Source organism: Diadema antillarum, unplaced genomic scaffold, assembly GCF_040938485.1.
Source record: "Diadema antillarum isolate AM-2024a unplaced genomic scaffold, OU_Dant_1.0 seq00000345_RagTag, whole genome shotgun sequence".
Taxonomy (NCBI): domain Eukaryota; kingdom Metazoa; phylum Echinodermata; class Echinoidea; order Diadematoida; family Diadematidae; genus Diadema; species Diadema antillarum.
In genome coordinates, this window is record NW_027271356.1 from 1,112,191 (window position 1) to 1,135,579 (window position 23,389).

The 23,389-nt window shown below is 38.6% G+C and overlaps 1 protein-coding gene across 1 annotated transcript in view; it reads right to left on the reverse strand.

The window, feature by feature from the left end:
- The window catches only part of LOC139730968 (unconventional myosin-Va-like), a gene marked incomplete at its 5' end in the record, with an annotated part of 101,268 nt that overhangs the window by 11,636 nt on the left and 66,243 nt on the right, over positions 1-23,389 (reverse strand). The window contains 10 exons of the mRNA XM_071641848.1: positions 4,583-4,696; positions 7,262-7,373; positions 8,430-8,507; positions 8,918-9,038; positions 12,316-12,417; positions 15,781-15,911; positions 16,751-16,963; positions 17,770-17,946; positions 18,344-18,639; positions 21,770-21,863. Coding sequence (XP_071497949.1) covers positions 4,583-4,696; positions 7,262-7,373; positions 8,430-8,507; positions 8,918-9,038; positions 12,316-12,417; positions 15,781-15,911; positions 16,751-16,963; positions 17,770-17,946; positions 18,344-18,639; positions 21,770-21,863 — 1,438 coding nt within the window. The remainder of the gene's footprint in view (positions 1-4,582; positions 4,697-7,261; positions 7,374-8,429; positions 8,508-8,917; positions 9,039-12,315; positions 12,418-15,780; positions 15,912-16,750; positions 16,964-17,769; positions 17,947-18,343; positions 18,640-21,769; positions 21,864-23,389) is intronic.

The following is a 23,389-nucleotide window of genomic DNA, read 5'->3' on the forward strand; positions in this document are numbered from 1 at the left end:
ATGCATTCCTTTATAACTGATAATAAAACTTATTGTAGTTACATCATTCTCATTGCAAAATGAAGAAGTGATTATTTTTCACAAATCATACAAACATGTCAAAATTCCCAAGACATGCAATATTTTTTTCATTAACCATTACAGTACCACACAAGAAGACTATGTAATCAAGGAGAGTGATGCCTTTTATCCCTGGCATTCAAATCATTATTTATTTCTGTCGTTCAAACCAAAATATCAATTTCAGCAATGTGCGTAGCTTCAAATCACTACTGCACTCCTCCTTGGAATGTGACAAAGATAGATTTTGAAAGAGATTTAATTGGCAAATACTGTCCACTCTTCCACAAGTAACTAGACCCTCTATGTATATTGAGCCCCTTGATTTGTTATACATGTTATCATAATCATATGTGTTGTTTATCACAAGCATATTGGCTATGTATGACAACTTCAGATAGATAACAAACAACAATAAAACCTAGACTTGTGGAAAATTTCAATTGATAGTGAAAATGCAAGTGAAATATTATTCATGGTTTATTGAAATCGTGACTCGCAGCAATGAGATTGCTGAATTGCTCATAATTGTACATAAAAGACATAATAATATGTTGGAATATGACAGTGAATGTCTCTTTTCCGTGCTACCACCAGAGACTGTTTGCTGCAACACATACTACCAATGATACTTTGTTGGTCGCTATAAAGTTGATGCATTCTGCAGGCCGTACACCAGTTTGAATGCGCATGCAACATCACAATGCTCGTGTGTGGGGACTGACTTCTGAGAACATGTCAAATGTGGTAATGAATAGAGTACCCTGTTAACCCTTTCTGTGCCAGGGACTTTGGACAGTATGTACAACCCTTTGGGGTTTTCAGTGCCATTTGGCACAGAAAAAGCACGCAAATGGTTAAGTAAGGCTCTACAATGTTTTCCTCTGTACTTTCAGACATGCTGAGTTTTGTAGAGAAAATATCTGTTGGAATTTTTGTGAATGGTAGATTATGCTGTACATGTCAATTCTAACACTTCATCGTCTGAATGGCTTGATGAATCCCTCCACACACACAGAACAATAATAATGAATAGAAAAAGCAAAAAAAAAGCAAAAAAACAATGTGACTGAAATGCCATTGATACAAATTTACAATGAATACAGATGTGGAATACAACTAACTTCTTGATTACTGTTTTTTCCATTATCACTTTATATGATCCTCTTAACAGATTTTTTTCTTCTGTTAACACAATTAACAGAAATATCCTCATATTTATATATATATATATATATATATATATATATATATATCTAATGTTTTTTTTTGTGTCTCATTGATGAATGTTGGTATGAATCAGTGATATGAGATTTATACCTTAACTGCCTTTACAACTCTAACAACCCACTGAAGAACAAGAAAGAAAGACATTTTGTCATGTGGAGGACAAAGATGGTCATGAAACTGGTCAGTTAAGTGAAAACTAGTATGTAATGCGAAGTGCTGGCAGTACTGGAGTAACCTTCAGTGTAAGGTGTGGTGCTGTTTGAGGTGTTTATGAAGAATTGAAGCCAACTGATATTAAGACTACATGGAATCCACCAATGTCTTTCTGTGAAGTGGTACGACATGAAACAAAACCCCCGGTTCAGGCTCAAAAACAACATCTTCTTCTCACAAATTCTGTCAGCTACAATGTACATGACGCACTTTCTTTGTGTACTCACGCCTGCTCATCAGCACCATAGAAATAAAATGTCTCTTTTCAGGTAAAATGGTTGTCAGGATGGAACTACTCAGCTCTGGTTATGAAGATGAGGTTAATTATGATTCGTTTTCATTCCCTCCACCAGATTCATGATTTAGTGTACCAAAAACCCACATCTGATCAAAGGAAACCAAAGCCCTAAAACGTAAATGTGGATTGAGTGAAAGCAGCAAATAGTGGAACACATCAGTCAAAGTTTGAGGAAAATCTGATGATCAATTCAAAAGTCATGAATTTTAAAGTTGAGGTGCCGTCATCACTAGATAAGGAGGCTAACACATTTCATGTCATTATGGATAACGATATAAAGAAAATATTAAGAAAATTAACATATCTTCACTTTTCTAGCATAACGAAAGGGAACTTGACATACAATGTACCTCTTTCAGAAACTCTTTACTATGTTGATGCGATGTACTTGTCATGAAAAGAATAAAATTTCGTGGAATTCTCCTTGTATTTTCTTTATGCTGTTGTCTGAAGTTATGTCATGAACTTTTGGTAGTCTTCTAATGAAGTGTTGGCATGGAAACTGTAAAAATTCATAATTTCTGAGTCAATTGTGCTATTTTCCTCAAACTTTCACTGATGTGTTCTGCTAATACTGCTGCTTTCACTCAATCCATATTTCTATTCAGGCTCTGGTTTCCTTTAAATGAATGAAATAAAAGACATGGTTTGAATACAGACTTTTGTTTTCTCTAATCTCTCTCTCTCTATCTCACTCTCTATCTTTCTTTCTTACTCAAAAGTAGAATGCCTTGAGGTACCCATGGAAACATTGAAAACAGACTATAGTACAATGGCATAAACAAATGAACTGCTAATGCATGATGAATCAAAGATGGTCTATACCTAGCATGTGCAAAGCTATAAATGTTGATCAATTATTCAGCACTTTAAAAAAAAAAGAAAAAAAGTGTATACTAATCGTAGAACTACTGACTGGAGAGTAATGTTAGTTGACATTACCTGGGTAGTTAAGTTAAGTTTATAAGAGTGGAGACTTTAAAAATTCCCATTTTGATGTACAAGTCTCATTCAAATCTGTTGCTGTGTACAATTTATTTTTAGTAATTATTTATTAAAATGCGGTATAGCCACAGAGCAACCATAACAATGATCAGATTTCTTTTTGTGTGTTTTTATCCTGTTTCTGTGCATCAAAATAAAACATGACAATGCATCTTATGGGTGTTGGGAAGTAGGCTAAAAACATATGTAACAAAACTCATCTGTATGCCAATGAAAATGTTTATCTTAAATGATTTTGATGCATGAGGGAATGCATTAGTAGTGGTACCAAATTCCTAAACCGCTTTCCAATAAAGTGGTACATTGTACTAAATCTATCATATGCATAGATAATCACACTATCTTTTGCATCAATTGATTGAGTGATAAATGATGAAAAGTCAAGATAGAATACCCAGCTTTCCCAAATGTTTTTCTTTCTATTTCTTTATTTTCTTTTTCTATATTTTTTTCTTTCATGGTGGATAAAATTATATTTTCCTTACTCTCTTTAAAACAACTCAGATCACATAATAAATAACTTGACGACATATTCCAGAATACTTCGCAAAAGCGCGATATAATACACACAGAAATATAAGGATCAGGCTGACGTTAAGTTTTCACCGACATGAATACACATACAACTTGTATATCAAGCTTGTTCCTATTCAGGTAAAGGTAAAGAATGAATGATGACATGAAAAAAATACATTCTCAAGTACTGGAAGAATCTATCTTGGACGTCCAATCACCATATCATATTACTCTATTGCATGTTTTACTACTTTATCAGTTACGGCAATCACTGAGTTATATTACAACAGGAAAAAAGACACTTCGGCATTGTATCTATATACTATATATGCCCTATGCAGATACATATGATTTGGTGGTAGCGACAGAAATTAGGAGAGTATGTTTCAAATATTATATAATCAGTTGGAAGAAAAGGATTATTGCTGCTGCATACAAGCACCAAAAATGAGACGCATAAATAATTGTTAATGGGTAAGAATATTACAACTCACTAGTTCTTCTCACTACCCTCTTACTAGATATGCTTTTTGAAAAAAACCTGACACAGTGCAACCTATTGATATACAAGCCCCCTGGAATATATAAGGTGCTTTTGTCGTCAAAAAAGAAAAGAAAAGAAAAAAAGAGTGCAACTACTCAAACAGAATTACTATTAGATTTGGTGGAACAGATTTGAAAAATCGACAAATCTGTGTTTTGCTAATGGAGGCAGTGCAAAATGTTCTTTTACTTGATGGCCACAGGGAAAAAAAAAAACCTACAGGTGGGACTAAGAAGCTATGAAACATCATGAATAGGACAATTCAGTTTTGGAAAGATGTCAGTGTGGATACGGATTCGCCTCACAGAAGTGCATTCTGGCTCACAATAGCCCACAATGCATCTCAGCAGACTCATTCCCAGAAAGATGCGGCAAGTGCACATTGTTACGGAAGTGGTTAAAATTCAAATTTACTTTAAATCAAATCTTCTACAAGCCTTTTTTTTTCTTCGGGGGGGGGGGGGGGGGGGGGGGGGGTGGTCAGTTTGTTATCAAGGAAGCAGTGAGTGAGGTATTTGGTTTTTTGTTTTATGTGGTTAACTGTGAAGCAAGCGAGGGATATCAAGCAAAAAAGTGAAGGGTATCTCTAGAGTGATAAGTGGAAGTTAAAAAAGAGTCTTTGCTCGGGCATTATTTCTTCAAACTTATTCGTTTCTGAATTCAACAGAAGAGTGTCTGGTTGGAACGTCCAAGATACATGTCTCCTCAGTACTTACTGAACCGGTGGCAAAAGAGCCAATAGGGAAAGGCTAGAATTCTGAAAAGCCGTGAAGCGCGAAGTCGGAAGTAAATGAGCTGGAAGTACGCAACATTAACATGCGGCACCAGAGCTGTATTAAAGGAAGGGAAAGCCTCACAAATAATCATATTTAGTCTTGAGATTTGGCATTCATTCTCTTACACTAAATTTTACTCAAATACACATGTATGTGGCAGTCAACTTGCATATGATATCTATTAAACAGACTGAGGTATTTGTCGTATATGGTCACTCTATTGTAATTCAGGATTGTAATATTCTAGTCTTTCATTTTCTGACTTGACTGCACAAGGACTTTAACCTTTTGGTGGGCTATTCTAATTGCATACACTGTGACAAAACCAGAGGGTTCCTCCTTGATTCACCTGTTATTGACCCATACAGCCCCTTGGTGAGCTTTTGCAAAGAAATTGTTGACACAAACCTTTCTACTCATCTGCACAGATGAGAGTTGGCATTAACAGTTCAAGGACACAAGGTTTACATCAGGAACATGAAATGAAGACTCATTATATATTGCTCCGACAAGTAGTCATTTTTAGTTAGTAGCAATAAGCACATTTTTCTTTAGATTCTGCAGAGGGTTTATAAATCAAGGCTCATCTCCTTTGAAAATTAGACAAAACTGCACTTTCTTTTTCAGAGAAAGAGAGAATGATACAGAAAAGACCGAGAAAAATTGCTGAATATGCATGAATTGTTTTCTTTGTATTAATGTTAATACCCACAAATGAAACCCACATATGACATTTTTTTTTTTCACAGGAATGTGGAATCAATGTGAATGCACTTTTTGCCCAAACTGAAATATAGAAATTTGTTGGTTAGTTCCAGTAACCAGACTGTTCACACATAATCACACTGAAGATGTTGTTCTTATGCCCTTCCCTACTTTAATCTCCACCCTTAGGGGGTGCATCTAAAATCATGTGGTCTCTCCATACATGCAGCTCATAATGAATGTTTGACACATACTCAGAGGATTCATGGTGTTCTGGTGGTGTGACATTGAAAACTACCAAATATGCAATGTAAATTTAGATACATGTGTGTGTATATATCATACATGTTTTACATATTTACTACATATTTCCTTGTATGCATGTCAACGTGAAGGTGTATTTCAGATTCTGTGGAGAAACTTCCACAGAGTGCAGTGCAAAGTTTGACCACAGATGGGAAGGAATGCTCAACCATATGGAATAGAACCAGCACATTCATTCAAGACAGTGGCCAATAGATAATGATACATGTACATTCAAGGTGATCATGCAACCAACCATAGAGTATACTTTTGGTGTGTTTGACATCTGGCGACAACAAGACGTTCATGTACATGGATAGCTGAAAGTGTCTTGCTGTATTTCAAATGTAGCATACATGTTTGTGGGATAAGAATTGAAAAACTACTGAAGGTGAAGTTGCCCCCGTTCCTTTGCGAGCCAGTCCTGACAAAGGTCAATTTTGACCTCTTATAATGCAGTGGTGATGCAATATGCCAGGATAAAGAATGTGAACATGGTCGAAATGTCTGTGGAGGGTACGTTACCCAGATGTCTTAATCACTTACGCGGCTCAGAAATTGGATATTGTTCTTCATTTGGTACGCTACTAGCTGTATCTGAGAGTAATTCTGTCGAGGGAAGGAATAAAAACCATATGCCAGACATAATAAACATGTGAGGGCACATCAATGTTCAACTGTGGGGGGCGAGTGTTGCATAACAGACACCACCTGATACTCTTCCAAACCTCGCTGCATGCTGGCACAGGGGTGAGACACGCCCCTTTTTTGGTGCCTTGGGGGATAATGTTTACCAGTTTGATTCAGTAGCAAATCTTGATATTGACTTGGAATGGAATGGCAGAAGGGGAACAGATTTGATGGGAGTAAAAAGATGGGTGTGGAGAGGTGCCACTTTTTTCCAACAAGGACCCTCTTCAGAGATTAATGAAAGCCTAAGAACATATTAATATCTTTTAGCTATGAAAAACAGAGCTTAATGTTTTGAGTTGATTCAAAATAAATTGATAACTCAAAAAGAAAGTGTTTATCTTGTCTTCCTTTCGCAAAAGTCTGTTCTGTGATTTTGATGAAAGCACAAAACTGTTGAAAATAATGTGTGACTGACATCTTGTGTTACCTTTAGTTACACTGTATCAGTTTGGATTTGATATTGATTTCAAGGACTTACTGTAAATCAGTATCTGCATCTGCTATCAGAGCAGCAACTTTCATTTCATAAGTGCTGAGCTCTGACTCACCACAAACAGAGAAAGTTGTATATTGATTCCATTATATCTGAGAATAATCTGCTGCCAACTGGCAATCACAATGATGCAAAATCAATTATCTTTTTTTTAAAATCTTTCTTTGTCCACTAAATGAAGAAACAATCATACATGTGAAGGCTTTGAGTCCATTCCTATGTTTGGATTTCATGCATACCTTATGCATAAAACAAAATATGCAGTAAATTCTGATAAGGTTCTTGGTTGCAGACCCACTTCACATAATTGCATACACTATAATTAGATTGAAAAAAAAACCAAAGCAAACAAAAAACAAACAAATAAACAAATCAACAGAAACTGGGGAAAAGAAGAATGAGCTCGTGTGAGAAGTGAGCTGTACCTCCTCCGATGTCGGCTGATGAGGTGGACTGCATTCTCTTGTGGGCCGCCTTCAGCTGCTTCTTCAGTTTCTTGACTAACTTCTCCAGGTACTCCTTCTCCTCCAGCAGATTCTACACAGAGGCACAAGTAACAATTGCAACAAGGATGATAATAATGAAGATGATGACGATGATGAGGACGATGATGATGATGGAGATAGTTGCCATGGTGTGGATGGTGGTAATGATGCACGTGGTGTATGCAGAGTTGGGATGATAGTAGTGGTGTATGTGGTGTTGGGATGGTGATGGTGGTGTTTGTGGTGGTGATGATATTGGTGGTGGTGATGGTAGTTGTGTAGGTGATGATGGTGATGGTTGCCATGGTGATCGTAATGGTAGTGGTATATGTAGTATTGGGATGATAATGGGGGTTCTGATGTTGGTGCCTGTGGGGAGCTCATTAACAACTTTACACTACTCTTCTGAACAAAATATTGGTACTTCCACAACTTATACAAGTTGTATATAATTTTTCAATGACAGAAAATTTTGACTATTTTCTTGCAAAAATCACATTATGGTTACCTGCTTGACATTGACTTTTAGTGCAAAACTTTCTACCTTCAAGTTGTTTTGGTGTTTTCATTCTGATATGTCACAGCCATTATATATCTGTAATCAACTTGTGCTTGGCATATTCATAACGTATTCCAGATATCGTTTCAGTATTTCTTTCCCAACTTTCTATATATTGCTTTTCTTTCAGCTATGTCATAGTCATTTATATATTTGTGATTAGGGGCACTCCTTTTCATTCCATATACAAAGTATCATACAGAGTATGCTACTATCACACAGAGTTTACGCCATATATTTTGTGGGGTTCTTATTTTCATGAATCGAGCACTATTTGCAAATTTAACAACATTAAAAAACATGAACTCTGGGTCCCGACATGAATGACATGTGCACTTGTACATTTAATATACTCCACGAGCACGAATTTAACCACTCACAATATTGTTGGGCAGTCCAGATTTGTAAAAAATGACTCACTGAATTTACAGCGTAATAGAGTATGGGGCAAAGCTTCATGCAAATGTCCAGAATTTCTTCCCCCCTGACATCTAATACTCCATTACGGTTGATATAGAAAATCATTTAAAAAATGCATTTGAGGCTTACAATGTTCTCATTGGTTAGTCTCGACAGCTCAAACTGCACTGCCTGGCTGACTCGGGCGTTGGGGGTCAACTTGAGATTCTGCAAGATAAAAGAAAAAATTAGGGAGATCAATTTTATTTCTTGTTCAGAAATGAGCAACGACATCATTTTTCATTTATTGCGCATGCAACACTGGGATTGCAAAACTTGCTACGTTTACTTCATTTGATCATACACATATACACACACACATTACAACTTTCATTATCTATTTAATTTTATTTTGTTTAGGGGGAGGGGGGTACATTAACTCAAGAGATAAAGACTTTCTTGCATTTTTGAAAGCTTACTTTGGACAACAGCTTATCATCTCTGTACAGGTATACCTAACCAGTACAAAAAATAAACATCCACTATACTAATAGATTTGCTGAGATTAGGAACTGTAAGTCACAACTGTATTTGCTTCTTCCGTCCGTGGTCACATGACCACCCTGTATCCACCTCACCTCTCCAATGATGCTCTGTTGTCTCTCGTTGTCCTTCTTGAGTTGCTCGATCTGGTCCTTGAGGTCGCTCTTCTCGTAGTCATGGTTTATTCTCAGCGCCTGAATCTCCTTCTCCAAGATTCTGCGCAACAATGGTGTCATCGAAAGAAAACAGGGGGCGCTATTACCGGCGGATCATCATAATGAGAACTACTGGTGTAGTCATCATGCCCTTAATGCCATGCTTCTATAGAAATCATCATATTAAACATTTCCTGAATGAAGCAAGATTTTTGATATTGTTACATCCATGTAAAAATTATACTATGCAGAAAGTAGTGTCATGTCCAGAGAATGACAATGCCTTTCAGTGAGTGGACTTTAAAGGCTTTTGAGACAGAAAATGCAGTATTTGTCGACTGCATCACTGATTGTGTGTCCTCTCTTGCACAAAGGAATGACTATCTTTCAACATATGGTTGCTAACATTTTGCAATTTGTCACATTCATCATGCATAAAACGTACCAGTACATGCATAGTCTGCCATATGTCCGGAATTTGCTATATATACATTGTACTCCCAAAAGACAAAGCATTCTGCAATGCACAGCCATAAAGCAGTTTCCACAACCCTCACTTGTCAAACAGAAGAGAAGACACTACTGCCCCTTCCAGCGAGTTACTAAGTTTGCACATAAATTCCCACAAGTTCTTTGTAGTTTGGACATTTCCCGAAATACTGAAATATGTTGTACATACCCAGTTACTTCAAGGTGAAAAAAAAACAACAACAATCAATGCTTTGTGAAGGTTGAAATCCTTCTACATAACATACACTCTAATATCCATGCTATTCATTACTGCCTCATTGACTTGGCATACTGATTTTTTTCAGCATTTGTCAATTTTTTAAAATAATGTAAAAGCACTCAACAAAAGAGAAGCAAGTGTTATCATAAGTCATAGCTATTAGGCACTTCACCAATTATATTCATAAAAAAACAGCACTAAACAAATTGCCCATGCAAGTCCTTGGAATAAAATCAAATCTTCATCAAGCTACCATTGATTAAACTTTCAAAAGTTCACCAGGTAATAAAGTTATGCATTAGTTCAAATGGAAAATACGCCCTGAAACAAACCGGCGTGCATGCGCTGTTTCGTGTTGCCATATTGTTAATGACTGCCATGTGGAGAAATGGAGGCGTTATTAATATGTATCAGATGGATTATGCAGCTCAGGGGGGTATTTGCTAGTGATAGATGTGAGAATGTTACTTCTGGTAGCTGGTGATATACTGGGCGCTCATGAAGCTTTAAGAGATACATGTATGGTATATTAGATGTGAAATTACAAGTGAAACACTAGTGTAAATCTTTTCCCATCCCCTGTGCCTCCCCCCCAACTCAATTTTCTCAATTAAAATGAACACACATATGCATTATCCTCCTTGAAATCTCGGAACTCCAGACAAACTTCATCAGAGATAGATAGATAGAGTGTTGAATGGTATAAAGGACATTTTGCTAAGTTTCACCAACTGCTGGAAAATCACCAGAAAGTAAATATCTATCAAATACATGCAAACACACTAACCCAGCTGATTGTATCATACAAATTTGGCCTGACTTTCTCTATAATTTGAAGAAAAAACAAACAAACTTTAAAAAAAATTAATATGCTTTGTGGATTCCACTGTAGATTTACTCCTGATACAAAAATATGGTCAGAATATTATTGGCAATGGCTCATAGACTTCATCATTTCACAGACTAACATGAATTTGCTGAAAACTTTGATAGCAGATTGCAGAAACAGAAAATTTTCATCAATCAGTATACCGCACAATAGACTGTGTATACAAAACTTGTAATATGCAGTAAATATTGCTGATTTGCACACCAAACTGGATGACCTTGGATCCACAAGCCCCTATATATGTGTATTTGCATGACCAACAGTCAATGGGTATACTTTGGTCACAAAAATATGATCTAACACTGTTAATTCAAACATTAACATAGTATCACAGACCGAGAGACCCAATTATTCCCCAGTGTCCTGTTGCATAAGACCTCACAATTCAAACAAAATAGAAATGAGATTGTATGCCTTTAATAGGAATCTAATTCAATCAGAATCAGACTGTCCAAAGTTTAATTAATTTTCATGTGGGAGTCCAAATGTCAATATTCATGGAATATGGCCATGAAAGAGTACATGAATAAGCAAGGGAGTAACTGTATAATAACTTTTCTGCCTGCTAAATGGACAATGTGGCAGATTTATCAATTCATGCGTATGGTAATTTGAACCATAAGACCACAGATATCTCAGAAGGTATGCAAACTTATTGAGAATTCAACTATGATCTTAGATAAATAAAATAATATGTCAGAAGAATTCACTGTCAAATAACTTTCAAAGTAGGGAGTCCACTTTTAATTCAGCAACAATATACTATATGAGATGTTACTGCAAATACAAATTATGTTAACATAATGTGTGGTTATTGGCAAAGAGTACATTCATATTTAGACCTGTATCATATCCTTCAAAAATGAGAATATGGTATGAAAAACAACAGATATGTGAGATGAGGAAAAGACAAGAAGATAAAACAAAACATTACACCCTCAAAACATTACATTCTAGTTCATGACATGAAGACAACACAAGACAAATATAAACATAAATGTTAACACTTGGTAATGTAGTCGTATGAATGAAAGATACATTATGTGTATAGATGAGAGCAGCAAGATCTGCTCTAACACAAATATCAACAGCTGGGACTGAAGCTTGGAAACGTGCAGCAAAATGAAAGGAGACATGAGGAATTCACACAAGCCTCACAAGTAAACTGAGAACATGCACACATATGGTACACACAAATGTAACCAGCATAGCAATGTTGCCAATTTGCCACACCAGTTCACTGCAGTGATGAGCTACAACCATGACATGGAAAAAAAAATAAATAGTGGCATTTTGTGGATAGAAGACCGATGCAACTTAAGAAAAGTGGGTAAGAGGACAGTTAAGGGCCCAGGTTAAAGGGTGGATAATTCAGGGTACTTTGATCCAGCAAACCAGAGATGTCAGTAAGAAAAGGCAACAAAATATCATGAAACAGCCCAGGCGCCTGTAAGAAACAAGATACCATAGATGCATACATTCCAGTTAAGAGCCAACCCAAAGGCAGCCATTAATGCAATCACTTCACTTCTTTGCCTCCATCTTAAAACCAACTTTCCATTTTCTACCATATCTTCTTCCTCTTTTTCTTTTCCCACCCTTCATACTTCAAAGCATCCAGCCCCATCATGCCAAAGCGACCATACACACTCCCCAAAGATGAGGTTTGCCCGCCTCTGACACGGTAGCTTATAGCTACCCCTGCCATCGGTTACTCACATCTTAGCGACCAGAAGGTCATTGTGATTTTCAGCCAGATTGCCGAAGTTAGCGACAGTCTCTTCTAGACTTGTCTGGCTGTGCGTTAGGGCATTGAACAAACTGGGCAAAAAGAACAAGGAGATATTGAAAAACAGGCATGTCACAGGGCCAAGAACGGGGGGAACAGGATTTCGGATGCACGTGGGTACAGGGTGTTGACATTCGGGGACACATATGTACGAGAGTTTACATAGAGAGAGAAATAAATGTCAAACATCAATATCAAAAAAAAAAATAAGCACAATACAAAGTTCATAAAGGTCTACACAGATACATCTACGACATCTAAAATCATGATAAGGTGCTCTGAATAAGAAAATGTGGCTCCTCTCAAGTGAGAAAATAAGCTCATATGAATAATAAAGCAGTAAAACAAACATGTATTTGACAAACATGCATTTTTCACACATCTATACATTGACTCCTGCTTTGAACCGGATGTATTGACAGTGGTGTATGGCTCAAACGAGAACGATGTCACTCTAGAAATTTGATTGAATCTGTCATGCAGGTGGTGGTCGCAGACGTTTCATGCAAATCTGCCCACTGAAAATCATGGGCACATGATAAGAAGATAAAAATAAAACTAAGATTATGTTGATTTCTACTGGGTGATTGAAAGTGATTGTAGAAGAGAAATAGGGGAAAATATGAATATCACTTGATACTACTTGATTATCCTGACATTGGTGATTACAGTGGGCATAATGGTAGAGGGAAACTGACTTGGATAATCACATTACCCCTACACCGATACTTTGAATTTAGGGAAATCTGATTTTTTTGTTTTTTTTTTATGCACTTGTTAAGGAGGCAGAGAGCAAAGATACCACCACATTGCTTGAACTTTGCAATTTCTAGCGCAAAAACTCTCGGCAGCACTATCACACCTTGCCTACTAGTATCTCATTTTATCTATAAAATCCGAAGCTGGTTGTAAACCATCATCAATGATATTCACAACATATACTCCTATCAAAGACATCGACTAAGGTCTGCTTTCTATCACCAACCGCCCATCCCAAGTCTTCATAAGCACTTTTTGACAGGCAAGTGATATGATCATATGGCAAATACTTCACATTTGTATAAAAACAAAATAAAACAAAACAAAAACTACCTCATAATGTAAGTAGTGTGGGCAAGAATTTACACACTTTATGCATATAAACTAAATTGAGTGCTCAAGTGAACCACAGTGAGAATGATAACATGCAAATATTTTGGGAGATATTCAAATCTACACAATAACAATCTTATCTCAGCAATTTTGAATGAGCAAGGTTCACTGAAATTGGCCTCACTGAAAAAAAAAAAGGTAAATGAAAAAATAATAATAATTGTGTAAAAGCTTCAACATTGACAGAAGTTGTAGCTGAATGACTGGGTAAATAATGACCAGGATTTACCTACTGCTATGGATAGCTGAATGCACACCGTTCTTCTTTAATACAAAAACCCTCTATCAGAAACCTGCTTGAGCAATGTGGAAATAGCTCTAAGTAGTGGCATGCATCAAGATGTATTCCTCATTGTAGATAATGTGAGATAAGAAGCGTTCACTATGACAGGCGTGGGTGAATTTTCAGCTTTTTACATAACTTGCAGAGGACTGTTTGCAGAAGTGAACCACACGCTGATTATGGACACAACAGCTTTCAATTATTTGTGATCTCTGAACATGAGATGATGGTCCTCTCATCACTGACAATGCTGTCAGTTGAGAAATTGAATGGTGTAATTCAATGGATGGTGATACAAAATGAGATTTAAAAAACAAACAAACAATAAAACTCGAGACCTGTATCACAATTGCCATGAAGTTTGAAATTGGGTTTACACATCAATTCAATATTTCAGCCAAATTGTATATGTTTGATGATGTTCTTCTCTCCTCTAGTTAATGGATTGTTTTGTTAGTGAATATATACTAAAGGCTAAGTAGAACGAAGTGATTGCAATTTATATGATTATTTCACACCATATTTTCACACTTCTGAAAGCTTAGGGGTGAGTGTACTTTTGCAGTTATCAGTATTGGGTGTTTCTAGGAAATTAATTTGCTGTGTGATATATTGGGAATATCATGCTCAATTCTGTTACATTTTAATATAGAGTGAAGCTGGTTTTATGAGGTCAGGGTGCATAATTTTGTGGTGAATTTAATTGGGTCTTTTCACATGTGTAATGCCGCAAGTGGAAGTTGTAGATTAACCTGGAGTTGGTGCAGAGGGCAGGGACATCTTTTAGTGATTGAATGAGAGTGAGCGAATTACTTGATGTGAGGGGAAAAATTGTGGCACATGTGTCCTGAAAAGTAGGCAAAGAAATCACGGAAGAGAGATTCAAGAAGGGAAATGTTAGCCATAATCCACCAAGACATGTGTCTGAATATAGCAGAGACAGAAATGAGAAAAATGAATAGATGAATACATAGGTGGATAGACAGATAGAAAGATGGATAGACAGATAATTGTTGATGGATTGATAAAGAGAAATAAAGAGACATAATGATAGATGAATAAATAAATAAAAAGAGAAAGACACAGAAAGAGAAAGGGAGGTGTAATATAAGAGGCAAGGAAAGACAGAGATTAAAAAAATGTGAAGTATGACTTCATGTCAGAGAGAGAAATCTTGGTAATTAGGATAAAGATGGCAGAAAGGTCAAGGTCAGATAGAAAGAGAAAAGTACTGGAGATATATCAAGTAAGGTGTGCACTAGGTATCCTGCAGCATTTGAGAGAGAGAACGTAAGCATTAATGACTCAAAAGATAGTGTACCATAGATCAAATGAAATATGATGAGAGGATCTAGAAAATAGAGGATGCAGATGTGAACGATAATAGAACAGACAGAAAGAGGACAACATACTAATATAGAGCAATATAGAAGATATCTGAAGAAATACAGACAGAGAATGACAGAGATCGTATGGTATGAAAAGATCAGAATAACGATGGTGGAGTCTGTTGAGAATTGGTGCTAAAGAAATATTTGAAATGCATTGGTAGAAAAGGTTACAAGAAAACATGACTGCAGAAACTCGCTCTCCAGGCTTCACTGAGTAGTCAACTGGTGATGAGAAGATAAACTTCCTGTGTGCCTAGGGAGAGGGAGAGAGAGACTAGAAAGCTAAGAATGAAAGTGGATAATAGCAAGAGCTGAGGAGAGGAGACAACTGCATTACCACCAGTAGAAAGAGATGGGCACACAGAGAGAGAGAGAAATAAGCATGAGATGATTAACGGCTCGTGAGAATTGCAATGACATTTCACTGATGTCCCTCACAAACCTTAACAACCAATGAAGACCCACTGACATTGAATCGTCATTTCGACGCTCCAGTGTGAGGGACAACTACAAGAAAGAATGGACGGAGAGTCTTAAGGTGGACCATGCACCGAATGACTGTCACTTACTGGCTGGTCGTCTTGACCGTCTTGTAGTCTGAAATGAGGCTGCTCGTGTCCAGCTGAAGGTTATCCAGATCCTCGTCGCTCACCAGCATGTTGTTGTCTGTATTGGTTCCCGCCTCCACGCTGTCTCCCTCCTGTTGCCATAGCAACAAGCAGAAATCATTTCATTGTTACATGTATTATAATCATTTTTTTTTTGACACATTGAAGGACAAGATTGTGAAAGGAAATGTGTGGAAAGAAAGAACAGCAGGGCAGACATCGCAACACACACACAAACATAAACAGACAGATTTAAACAGAGGACTAAGGTAGCGTGGCTTTAAGGAGGAGAATACCAGAAAGGAAATTATATTGATTTACCAAGGTATCCAAAAGCACTTACCACATCTTGGATACATAACATATAACATTCTGAAATATCAAGGCAGCACAGATCTTTGTGTTGACACTCTGGTTTTGAAGGGTAGTCTTTCATCAGACCTCTCATGCTCATAGATCTACATGCGGCTAAATGTACACTTCCTCAGTTTGTTTATGGTTTGCCTTTTTAAAAGGTGTATTCTGTGGTCATACTTCAATACAGAAAACAAGAATCTGAGAGATTTCACTGGCTTGAAAAGCCCTGAATGAGTACTAATTCTCAGTATTTTCAGTTGCATTCATCTCAAAAATTTCTCACAGACAGTAAATAATCATTGCCTAAGTATGATATCACAGAATAGTTACAAATAAATATACAATTCCAATAAAGTTATATAAGAAAATTAGTACACCTGGATGATACTTGCTCCTGTCATTGTAATCTTCTCTAAAACTTTTTAATTGGAGATAAGGTATGACAAGCATAGAAAAAAGCTATTCCAATCAGAATCTGAGGAACAAAAGCCGGCAGGCTGGGGTTTTTGATTCAAATGAAATCTGAGGCACCAGCCGAAAAATCTGCCAACCGAGGCGTCTGATCTAGACTCACATGTAGCGTCCACTGCCTCCTGCGGTTGACGAGGTCCGTCTTGAGCTTGACGATCTCCTGGCGGTGCTTCTCGTTCTCCATGTTCAGCACCTCCACCTGCTCGTTGAGGATCTTGACGGGGTTGTTCTCCTCCTCCCCGTCTCCCTCCAGGGTCCGCCGAAGGTTCTCCAGGTCCTTCTTCAGCCTCACATTCTCCTCCTTCAGGTCATTGTTCTGGGGGGCGAAGGGAGGTGGGTGGAGGGGGTTAAAGGGAGATGGGTGGAGGTGGGCAGGGGCAGATGGAGGGGGAAGATGGAAGCAATGAGTGATTGTGCATGATGAAAACTTCAACTCTAAACGTCCTGCAAATGTATTGTCTTGCACTGTTGTTACATTGGGATCTTCTTTTCTTAACGAGTAATTGTTTTCCCTCATGTGAAAAAAATAAGTGATTATTTCAAGCATTGATTCATTCTATACCTTCTCCCTGCCTTCCTTATCATAACTCCATCAAAATTCCTGGAATCATCTCAACACTCTAGAATTCATACCCTTTCATTTTTGTTTCTCTTGGTGCCAGCTAAAGTTTCTGGATTAAATTTCACAATATGCAAAACAATTCAGATATTCACTCTTCTACATTCATCATTTACCTGAAGAGTGATTAGAATCAAGGCAGCCTTTATCAAAAAGTTGATGAGATAAGAATACTCCAAATAGATATTCGAGGGAAAAGCTTATTCTCCACTTTCATGAATTAATACTTTCCTAATGAAGATGACTCTCTTTCTCCACTTCCTTCTCCTTCAATTTCCTTGATCATTCTGCATCCCCCAGTCCCTTCAAGAAATATCAAATCCCTCTTCCACTCTTGCCAGTCCCACATGCAATATTTAGTGTAAGAAGTGGACATCCCCCCTCCCGTTTCCCCCGATACTGCATCCCGCTACCTACTTGAGCTACAACTGGTATAACGCAGGAATGGATATGAGAAAATTAAAAGCACCTGTTAACGAAGAAAAGGGAAAACGGCAACTCACCAACAGGTGCTGGTGCTCAAGCTCGTTCTCGATGGTGTTGGTCCTGTTGCGACCGTCGACGTCCCTTCGCTCCAGCATGACCTCCAGCTTGCTCTTCTCCTTCTCGAGGTCGCGGCATCTCTGCTGGAGCTTGATGAAGACACTGATGTCCATACTGGCCTTCTCCTCACCCTGCTCCTGGTTATGAGACAAAATAAACAAAAAAAAAATTATCCTACAATTGCCTCCTTGATTCCCTCTAAGTCGACCTCGATGATATCAATATATTGTGACACAGAACTCAGATCAAAATAAAAACAGACTATTAGTCACTTTCTGATGTCTTACATTCTACCATCCCTCATGGTTATTCATCTTAATTACTAAAGCTCCATTATCTTCTCTTCCATTCCTAGCATGATAGATTGATTGGCTCATTCTAAAAAAAAGAACCACAAACAAACAAACACAAAAAAACATCAAATGAATATGACACCACTGCTGAGGCAGCATGGCAGGTTTCTACCCTACATTCCAACAACTCAGATCCTCGCCTACCTGCGATTCTAGCCTACCAATCACAGTAGGGACTCACTTCGATCTCTACCTCCACATTCTCCGCCTCCTCTCCGGTGGTGGTGGCCAGCGTGCCGTAGCCCGACTCGGCGCCCTCGCTGCTGTCGGCCCGCACGTGCCGGGGGGCGGCCATGCCGTTGACGCCGACATGTGTGGGCGAGCTGCTCTCGATGGCCAGCATGTCCTCCTTCAGGTTGTCATGGCGCTGCTCCAGGCGGGTGTAGTCCTGGAGGAGCTTCTGGTGCCGCGCCCTCTCCTCCTCAAAGTCTCTGCCAAGATTCTCCTTGGTCTCCTCGACAGCACTTGCCACTTTGCCTAGATTGGGGGGGGGGGGGGGGGAGGGTATCAAGGCAATCAAAGATATAGCTGAGTTATATGGAGTCAACATTTGTAGCCATGGAAAAGGCAACAAACACAGCTTAAGAATCTTGACACTTGGGGAACACACAACAGATTAGTATAACAAGATTCCTTCAAAATTTTAAATTCAAAAGGTTTGGAGGGCCATGAATGCTGATGCCTTTATACTAGACTAGGTACTAGATGATGATGCTGATAACCTGTATTTGATTGAATACTTCATCATCAACCACCTTTGACATGAGGTGAAATCAACAGCTCCTGAAATGATTAATGTTGAGGTAATCAACAATCACAAATGAAATACGCCAGGGCGGTCTATTATGTGGGCTTGTCCGCCGACTTTCAAAGTGACGAATGTGCAGCTCCCTTTAAAGTGTTTCTCTAGCTGTGATTTTGCACACAATGAATGAATACATTTGTCTACAACTTCAATTTCTCCCACAATTTCTGTCACAGAAAGCCATCAGTGACAGGTCAACAGAGACATCTGGGTCTATTCTCTGCTCATCCCATTTCACTTTGACAGCATCTCTGTCAACACAGATGACCCTGTCTGTGACCAGAGCCCCGGAGAGAAGGATTATCCTATTAAATGCATCTTTCCTTCTCATCCACTCTGCACTTGTTGCAGCTGCCATATGCTGGATTACCTCCAGCATTAAGCAGATGGACCTGAGACCTTCTTGCAGCCAAGAGACAGGGACACAAACTGGGCCACTGTGTCAAGGACAAGGCCTGGGGCAAGAGGAGCGACAGAGAGCCGCAACAGCTGAGAGCTTCACTCCAGAGGATGCAACACTGAGCAGGAACACGTGGCAGTGGTCTGAACATGATCGCCTCAAAGATATCCACGTGGGTAGAAATGTTGATAGAAGGAAATACCGACTGATGGACAGACAGACAGACAGACAGACAAGCAGACAGATTGACAGACAAGTAGACTGATAACCAGACAGACAAACAGATAAAAAAGACAAGACAGGTAAAGTAGGTAGGCAGACAGACAGACACAAAGACAGACATACACATAGTGACAGACATAGACATAGTGACAGATCGATGGGTGTGGGAAAGACAAGGTTTTTTGGTCCTGAGGAACAGGACAGCTAGAGTACTAACAGCTGGCGCATCTACAACATGTATACTTATTTTTTATGTATAGAAATGTGATGGTGCATCAAACAAGAAAGCCCATTCATTAACATACATACCGGTAGTCATCCACTTGTGTGTGTAGCTATTTATCACTGACACATCATCTTTATAATCAATTATACAGGTGGTGGTTACAACTTTAACATGTGGAACATGAGAAGATATTCAGTGTGCTTTTGGGATGCAAGTTATCCTTTTTATCATTTTAGAAACATCTTCCATGAAGGCAAAATGAAAATTTTCTTCACTCTAGGTTTACATGCTTTTCACAAATTCCTCCCACTATTTCAGTCTAGCCACGGACAGCAGTTCTTTCGAGATAGAACATGTATGATCGTGTCTGTTGCTCGGAACAAGCACGGATCAAGATGTTCCATAATCATCTGTGCAATTTAACTGTCAGGTGGTACATGTCAGTAAAGCAAAGCAATTGTGAAATATGTCTCTAGTTGAATGCTTTCTTGATGAAGAAGATTTGGGGAAAAAGGAGACAGAAAGAAATCTTGACATTGAAAGACAACACTGTGACAGTGTGGCATAGAACACGACACTGTGACACTGTGACAGTGTGGCATAGAACACAACACTGTGACAGTGTGTAGACACTGTGACATAGACACACAACACTGTGACACTGTGACAGTGTGGCATAGAACTTGGTCCACATTACTTTCAGGAGTGAAATCCTCGCAACACGGACAAACAGAGATACATGTACTTACACTTGGCAGCATTTCTGTCAGATTTCAAATGGAAAAGAAGCATGTGCGATGCGATGGCGATGCACCCTACGTGCATCATCATGGCTTCATCTTCCTCGCGAAAAACATCAACATGCGTCCAAATCTTGTCATCGCGCAAACAAATCTCTGCACATCTCCTCGCAAACTCTTGCCGAACTACATGTATATTTAACCCCAAAGAGAATACTGTTATTGGGGCTTCCAACATGACCTCAGCTCACAGACAGATAGAATTCAATGCCTGCCCAGTCTTGGCCACTAAGCCTCCTTGTATGACACCAGTATAATACCCTTACTGGATTTTACTTCTTTGTTCGCGTTATCGGCAAAAGCCTTCTCCACACAATGAAATCAGGAAACGTGCCATCTTCACAGCAGGTCTTTGCTTAATCTTTGGGTGAGATACATGTAGACTCTCCTATCGATGCTGCTAGTGGGCCCTCTTGCAAAGCCCTGAAAATGTCTACAAAATCTGTCTTTACAATCTACCTTCCTACTTTCTGGGCTATGCATCAATCCGTCTATCTATTCATCTATCTTTACATCTATCAATATATTCATGTAAACATGTACTTGCACATGTTTATGTATATATGTAAGTATGTAAGTATGTATGTAGGTAGGTACAATTGTATGTATAGATGTATGTAGAATGTGTGAACATATATATTTGTCCATCTCTCCACTTTTCCATCTGTTCACCCATCTGGCCCTCTATCTACCATACATTATCTGTATATAATATCTTGGCATCTTTTATGTCCCTGCTTGCCTGTCGCCATTGATCTCCCCACTGTGAGACCAACTGATTTCATATCTCCACATGACTTGTATTCTTATGGCCTCATAGGTATGCCTGGGTGTGTTTATGTGTCTCATGGAAACAATCCTTAAAGGGGATACAACAACAACACAGCCGGCACCACATTTTTGAAAATGGGGGGGTGGCGCAGTTCATATTTCTGGTGCTACGTATCTCCGGGTTTTATCAGGTAACAAGCCCCCCCCCAAAAAAAATAACCACATTTTATTTTTTTTCCTGGTGCCACTTCCGTGGTGAAAAAGTGAGAGAGCCCAAAGTGGTTACACCCTATGTACTCCTATGTATTATGCAAAAAAAAGTGGGGGTTCCCCCCCCCCCCCCCCCCAGGTTGTGCCGGCCCTGAACAAGAAGAAGCGCTCACCCTCAATGCTATCCTGCAGCTCCTTGAGTTTGTTCTCCTGCTCCAAGAGGTCCTTCTTCAGCTTGGCACTCTCCTCCTCGTATGCCACCGTCTCCTACAAGGATAAGAGAATGACACCATTCACACTTCCTGCACTCAATGGTACTTCACGTCACTGTGGATGGCATGCTGCCGAAATGCGACGCCGCACAGAGTGGCACAAGTCCACAATGATGGCAATATCTTAATTACCACACTAATTACCAATTCACTGAATGAATTATATGAACACTGTACGACTGGACTTACTTGTGAAAAATCACTGAGAGAAAAGTTTCATGACTCATCCAAGTCACTTGTTCAGATCTGTCTGTCATCTCCGTTTTCTCCGTGATTTTCGCAAGTAAGTCCAGCTGAACAGATTTAATTCACACGCTTTAATTATACTACCTTGATGAATCCAAATCTACATTGATATATTTGAACACTGGTATATCAAGGATATATGGGCATACATGGCAACTCAGGTCACTTGAAGATTTGTCACTTTCACTAATTATTGCTTTCACTATTTCCTTTTCTCTTCACTTCCTCATTACACAATATGAGTGATAATGGCAGCATTTAGGAACATGCAATACATATTTACAACTAGAAAACATTGTTAAACACTGGCTTCAGTGACCCGAGGGCCAATACCGATCACTCAATACATCACATCGATGTTGAATGAAAAGTTAGGAAGAATCATGTGGTCATACTGGTGGGTAATCAACTGACCAGTGGTCCTTGTTGTCTCAGTCTATTCACATATTAATAAAGAGCTTTATATGTCTTTCCATGAGCACAGAAATAAATGCTCTGGAAATGATTGACCTCCAGATCAAAGCATGATGTCAAAGCTGTCCAACCTACCAAAACTGCACACATACAATCTCAAATCTTTTAAATATCCCACTGAAAGACTACTTTTACTCAATCATAAAAGTGACTGTGACACAAAGTGACTTTCATTTCAACTTCTTTTTTTTTTTTTTTTGCATAATCATACCAAAGCATAAAAAGAAATACGAGTGTGAAAAAAGAAAAGCATTGGACATCCAAAGCCGGCTTCATGCATGTCTATAAAGTGTGTATATGCAGTGAATGTGAGTACATGTACTCATAAGATCTGCAAAATTCAATTGGCCTTAGCAAATTAATGATTTCCCGCTTCTCTCTCAATGCCCCCCCCCCCCCACTTTCCCCTCCAAGCGGGAAGATAAGAAAGAATGAAGTTAGATGTGCCCTTCCCTTGAAGCAAAAAAAAAAAACAGTTTTGCCCGACATAATCTGTAACTCGAACAGCACATGTACACCACACCCAGGACAGAATCTGTGACAGCATATCGCTGTTTCTCGGAGTTACACCCATTCCTATGCCAATGCAAAGACATATCTTCACTCGTTTTTCATTGCTGGGGGCCCTTCAAAGGGGGGAGAACTCAACTTTGTGCTTTCATAATACATCGGACACAGAGATGTCCTCTTTAATCTCCTCACTTTAGTTTGGCTCATAATCCAAACATTATTGAAGACAAAGCCAAATTTTCAAATCTATGTTCACTGCAAGGAGAAAGTAACAGTTAACTCATACATCCT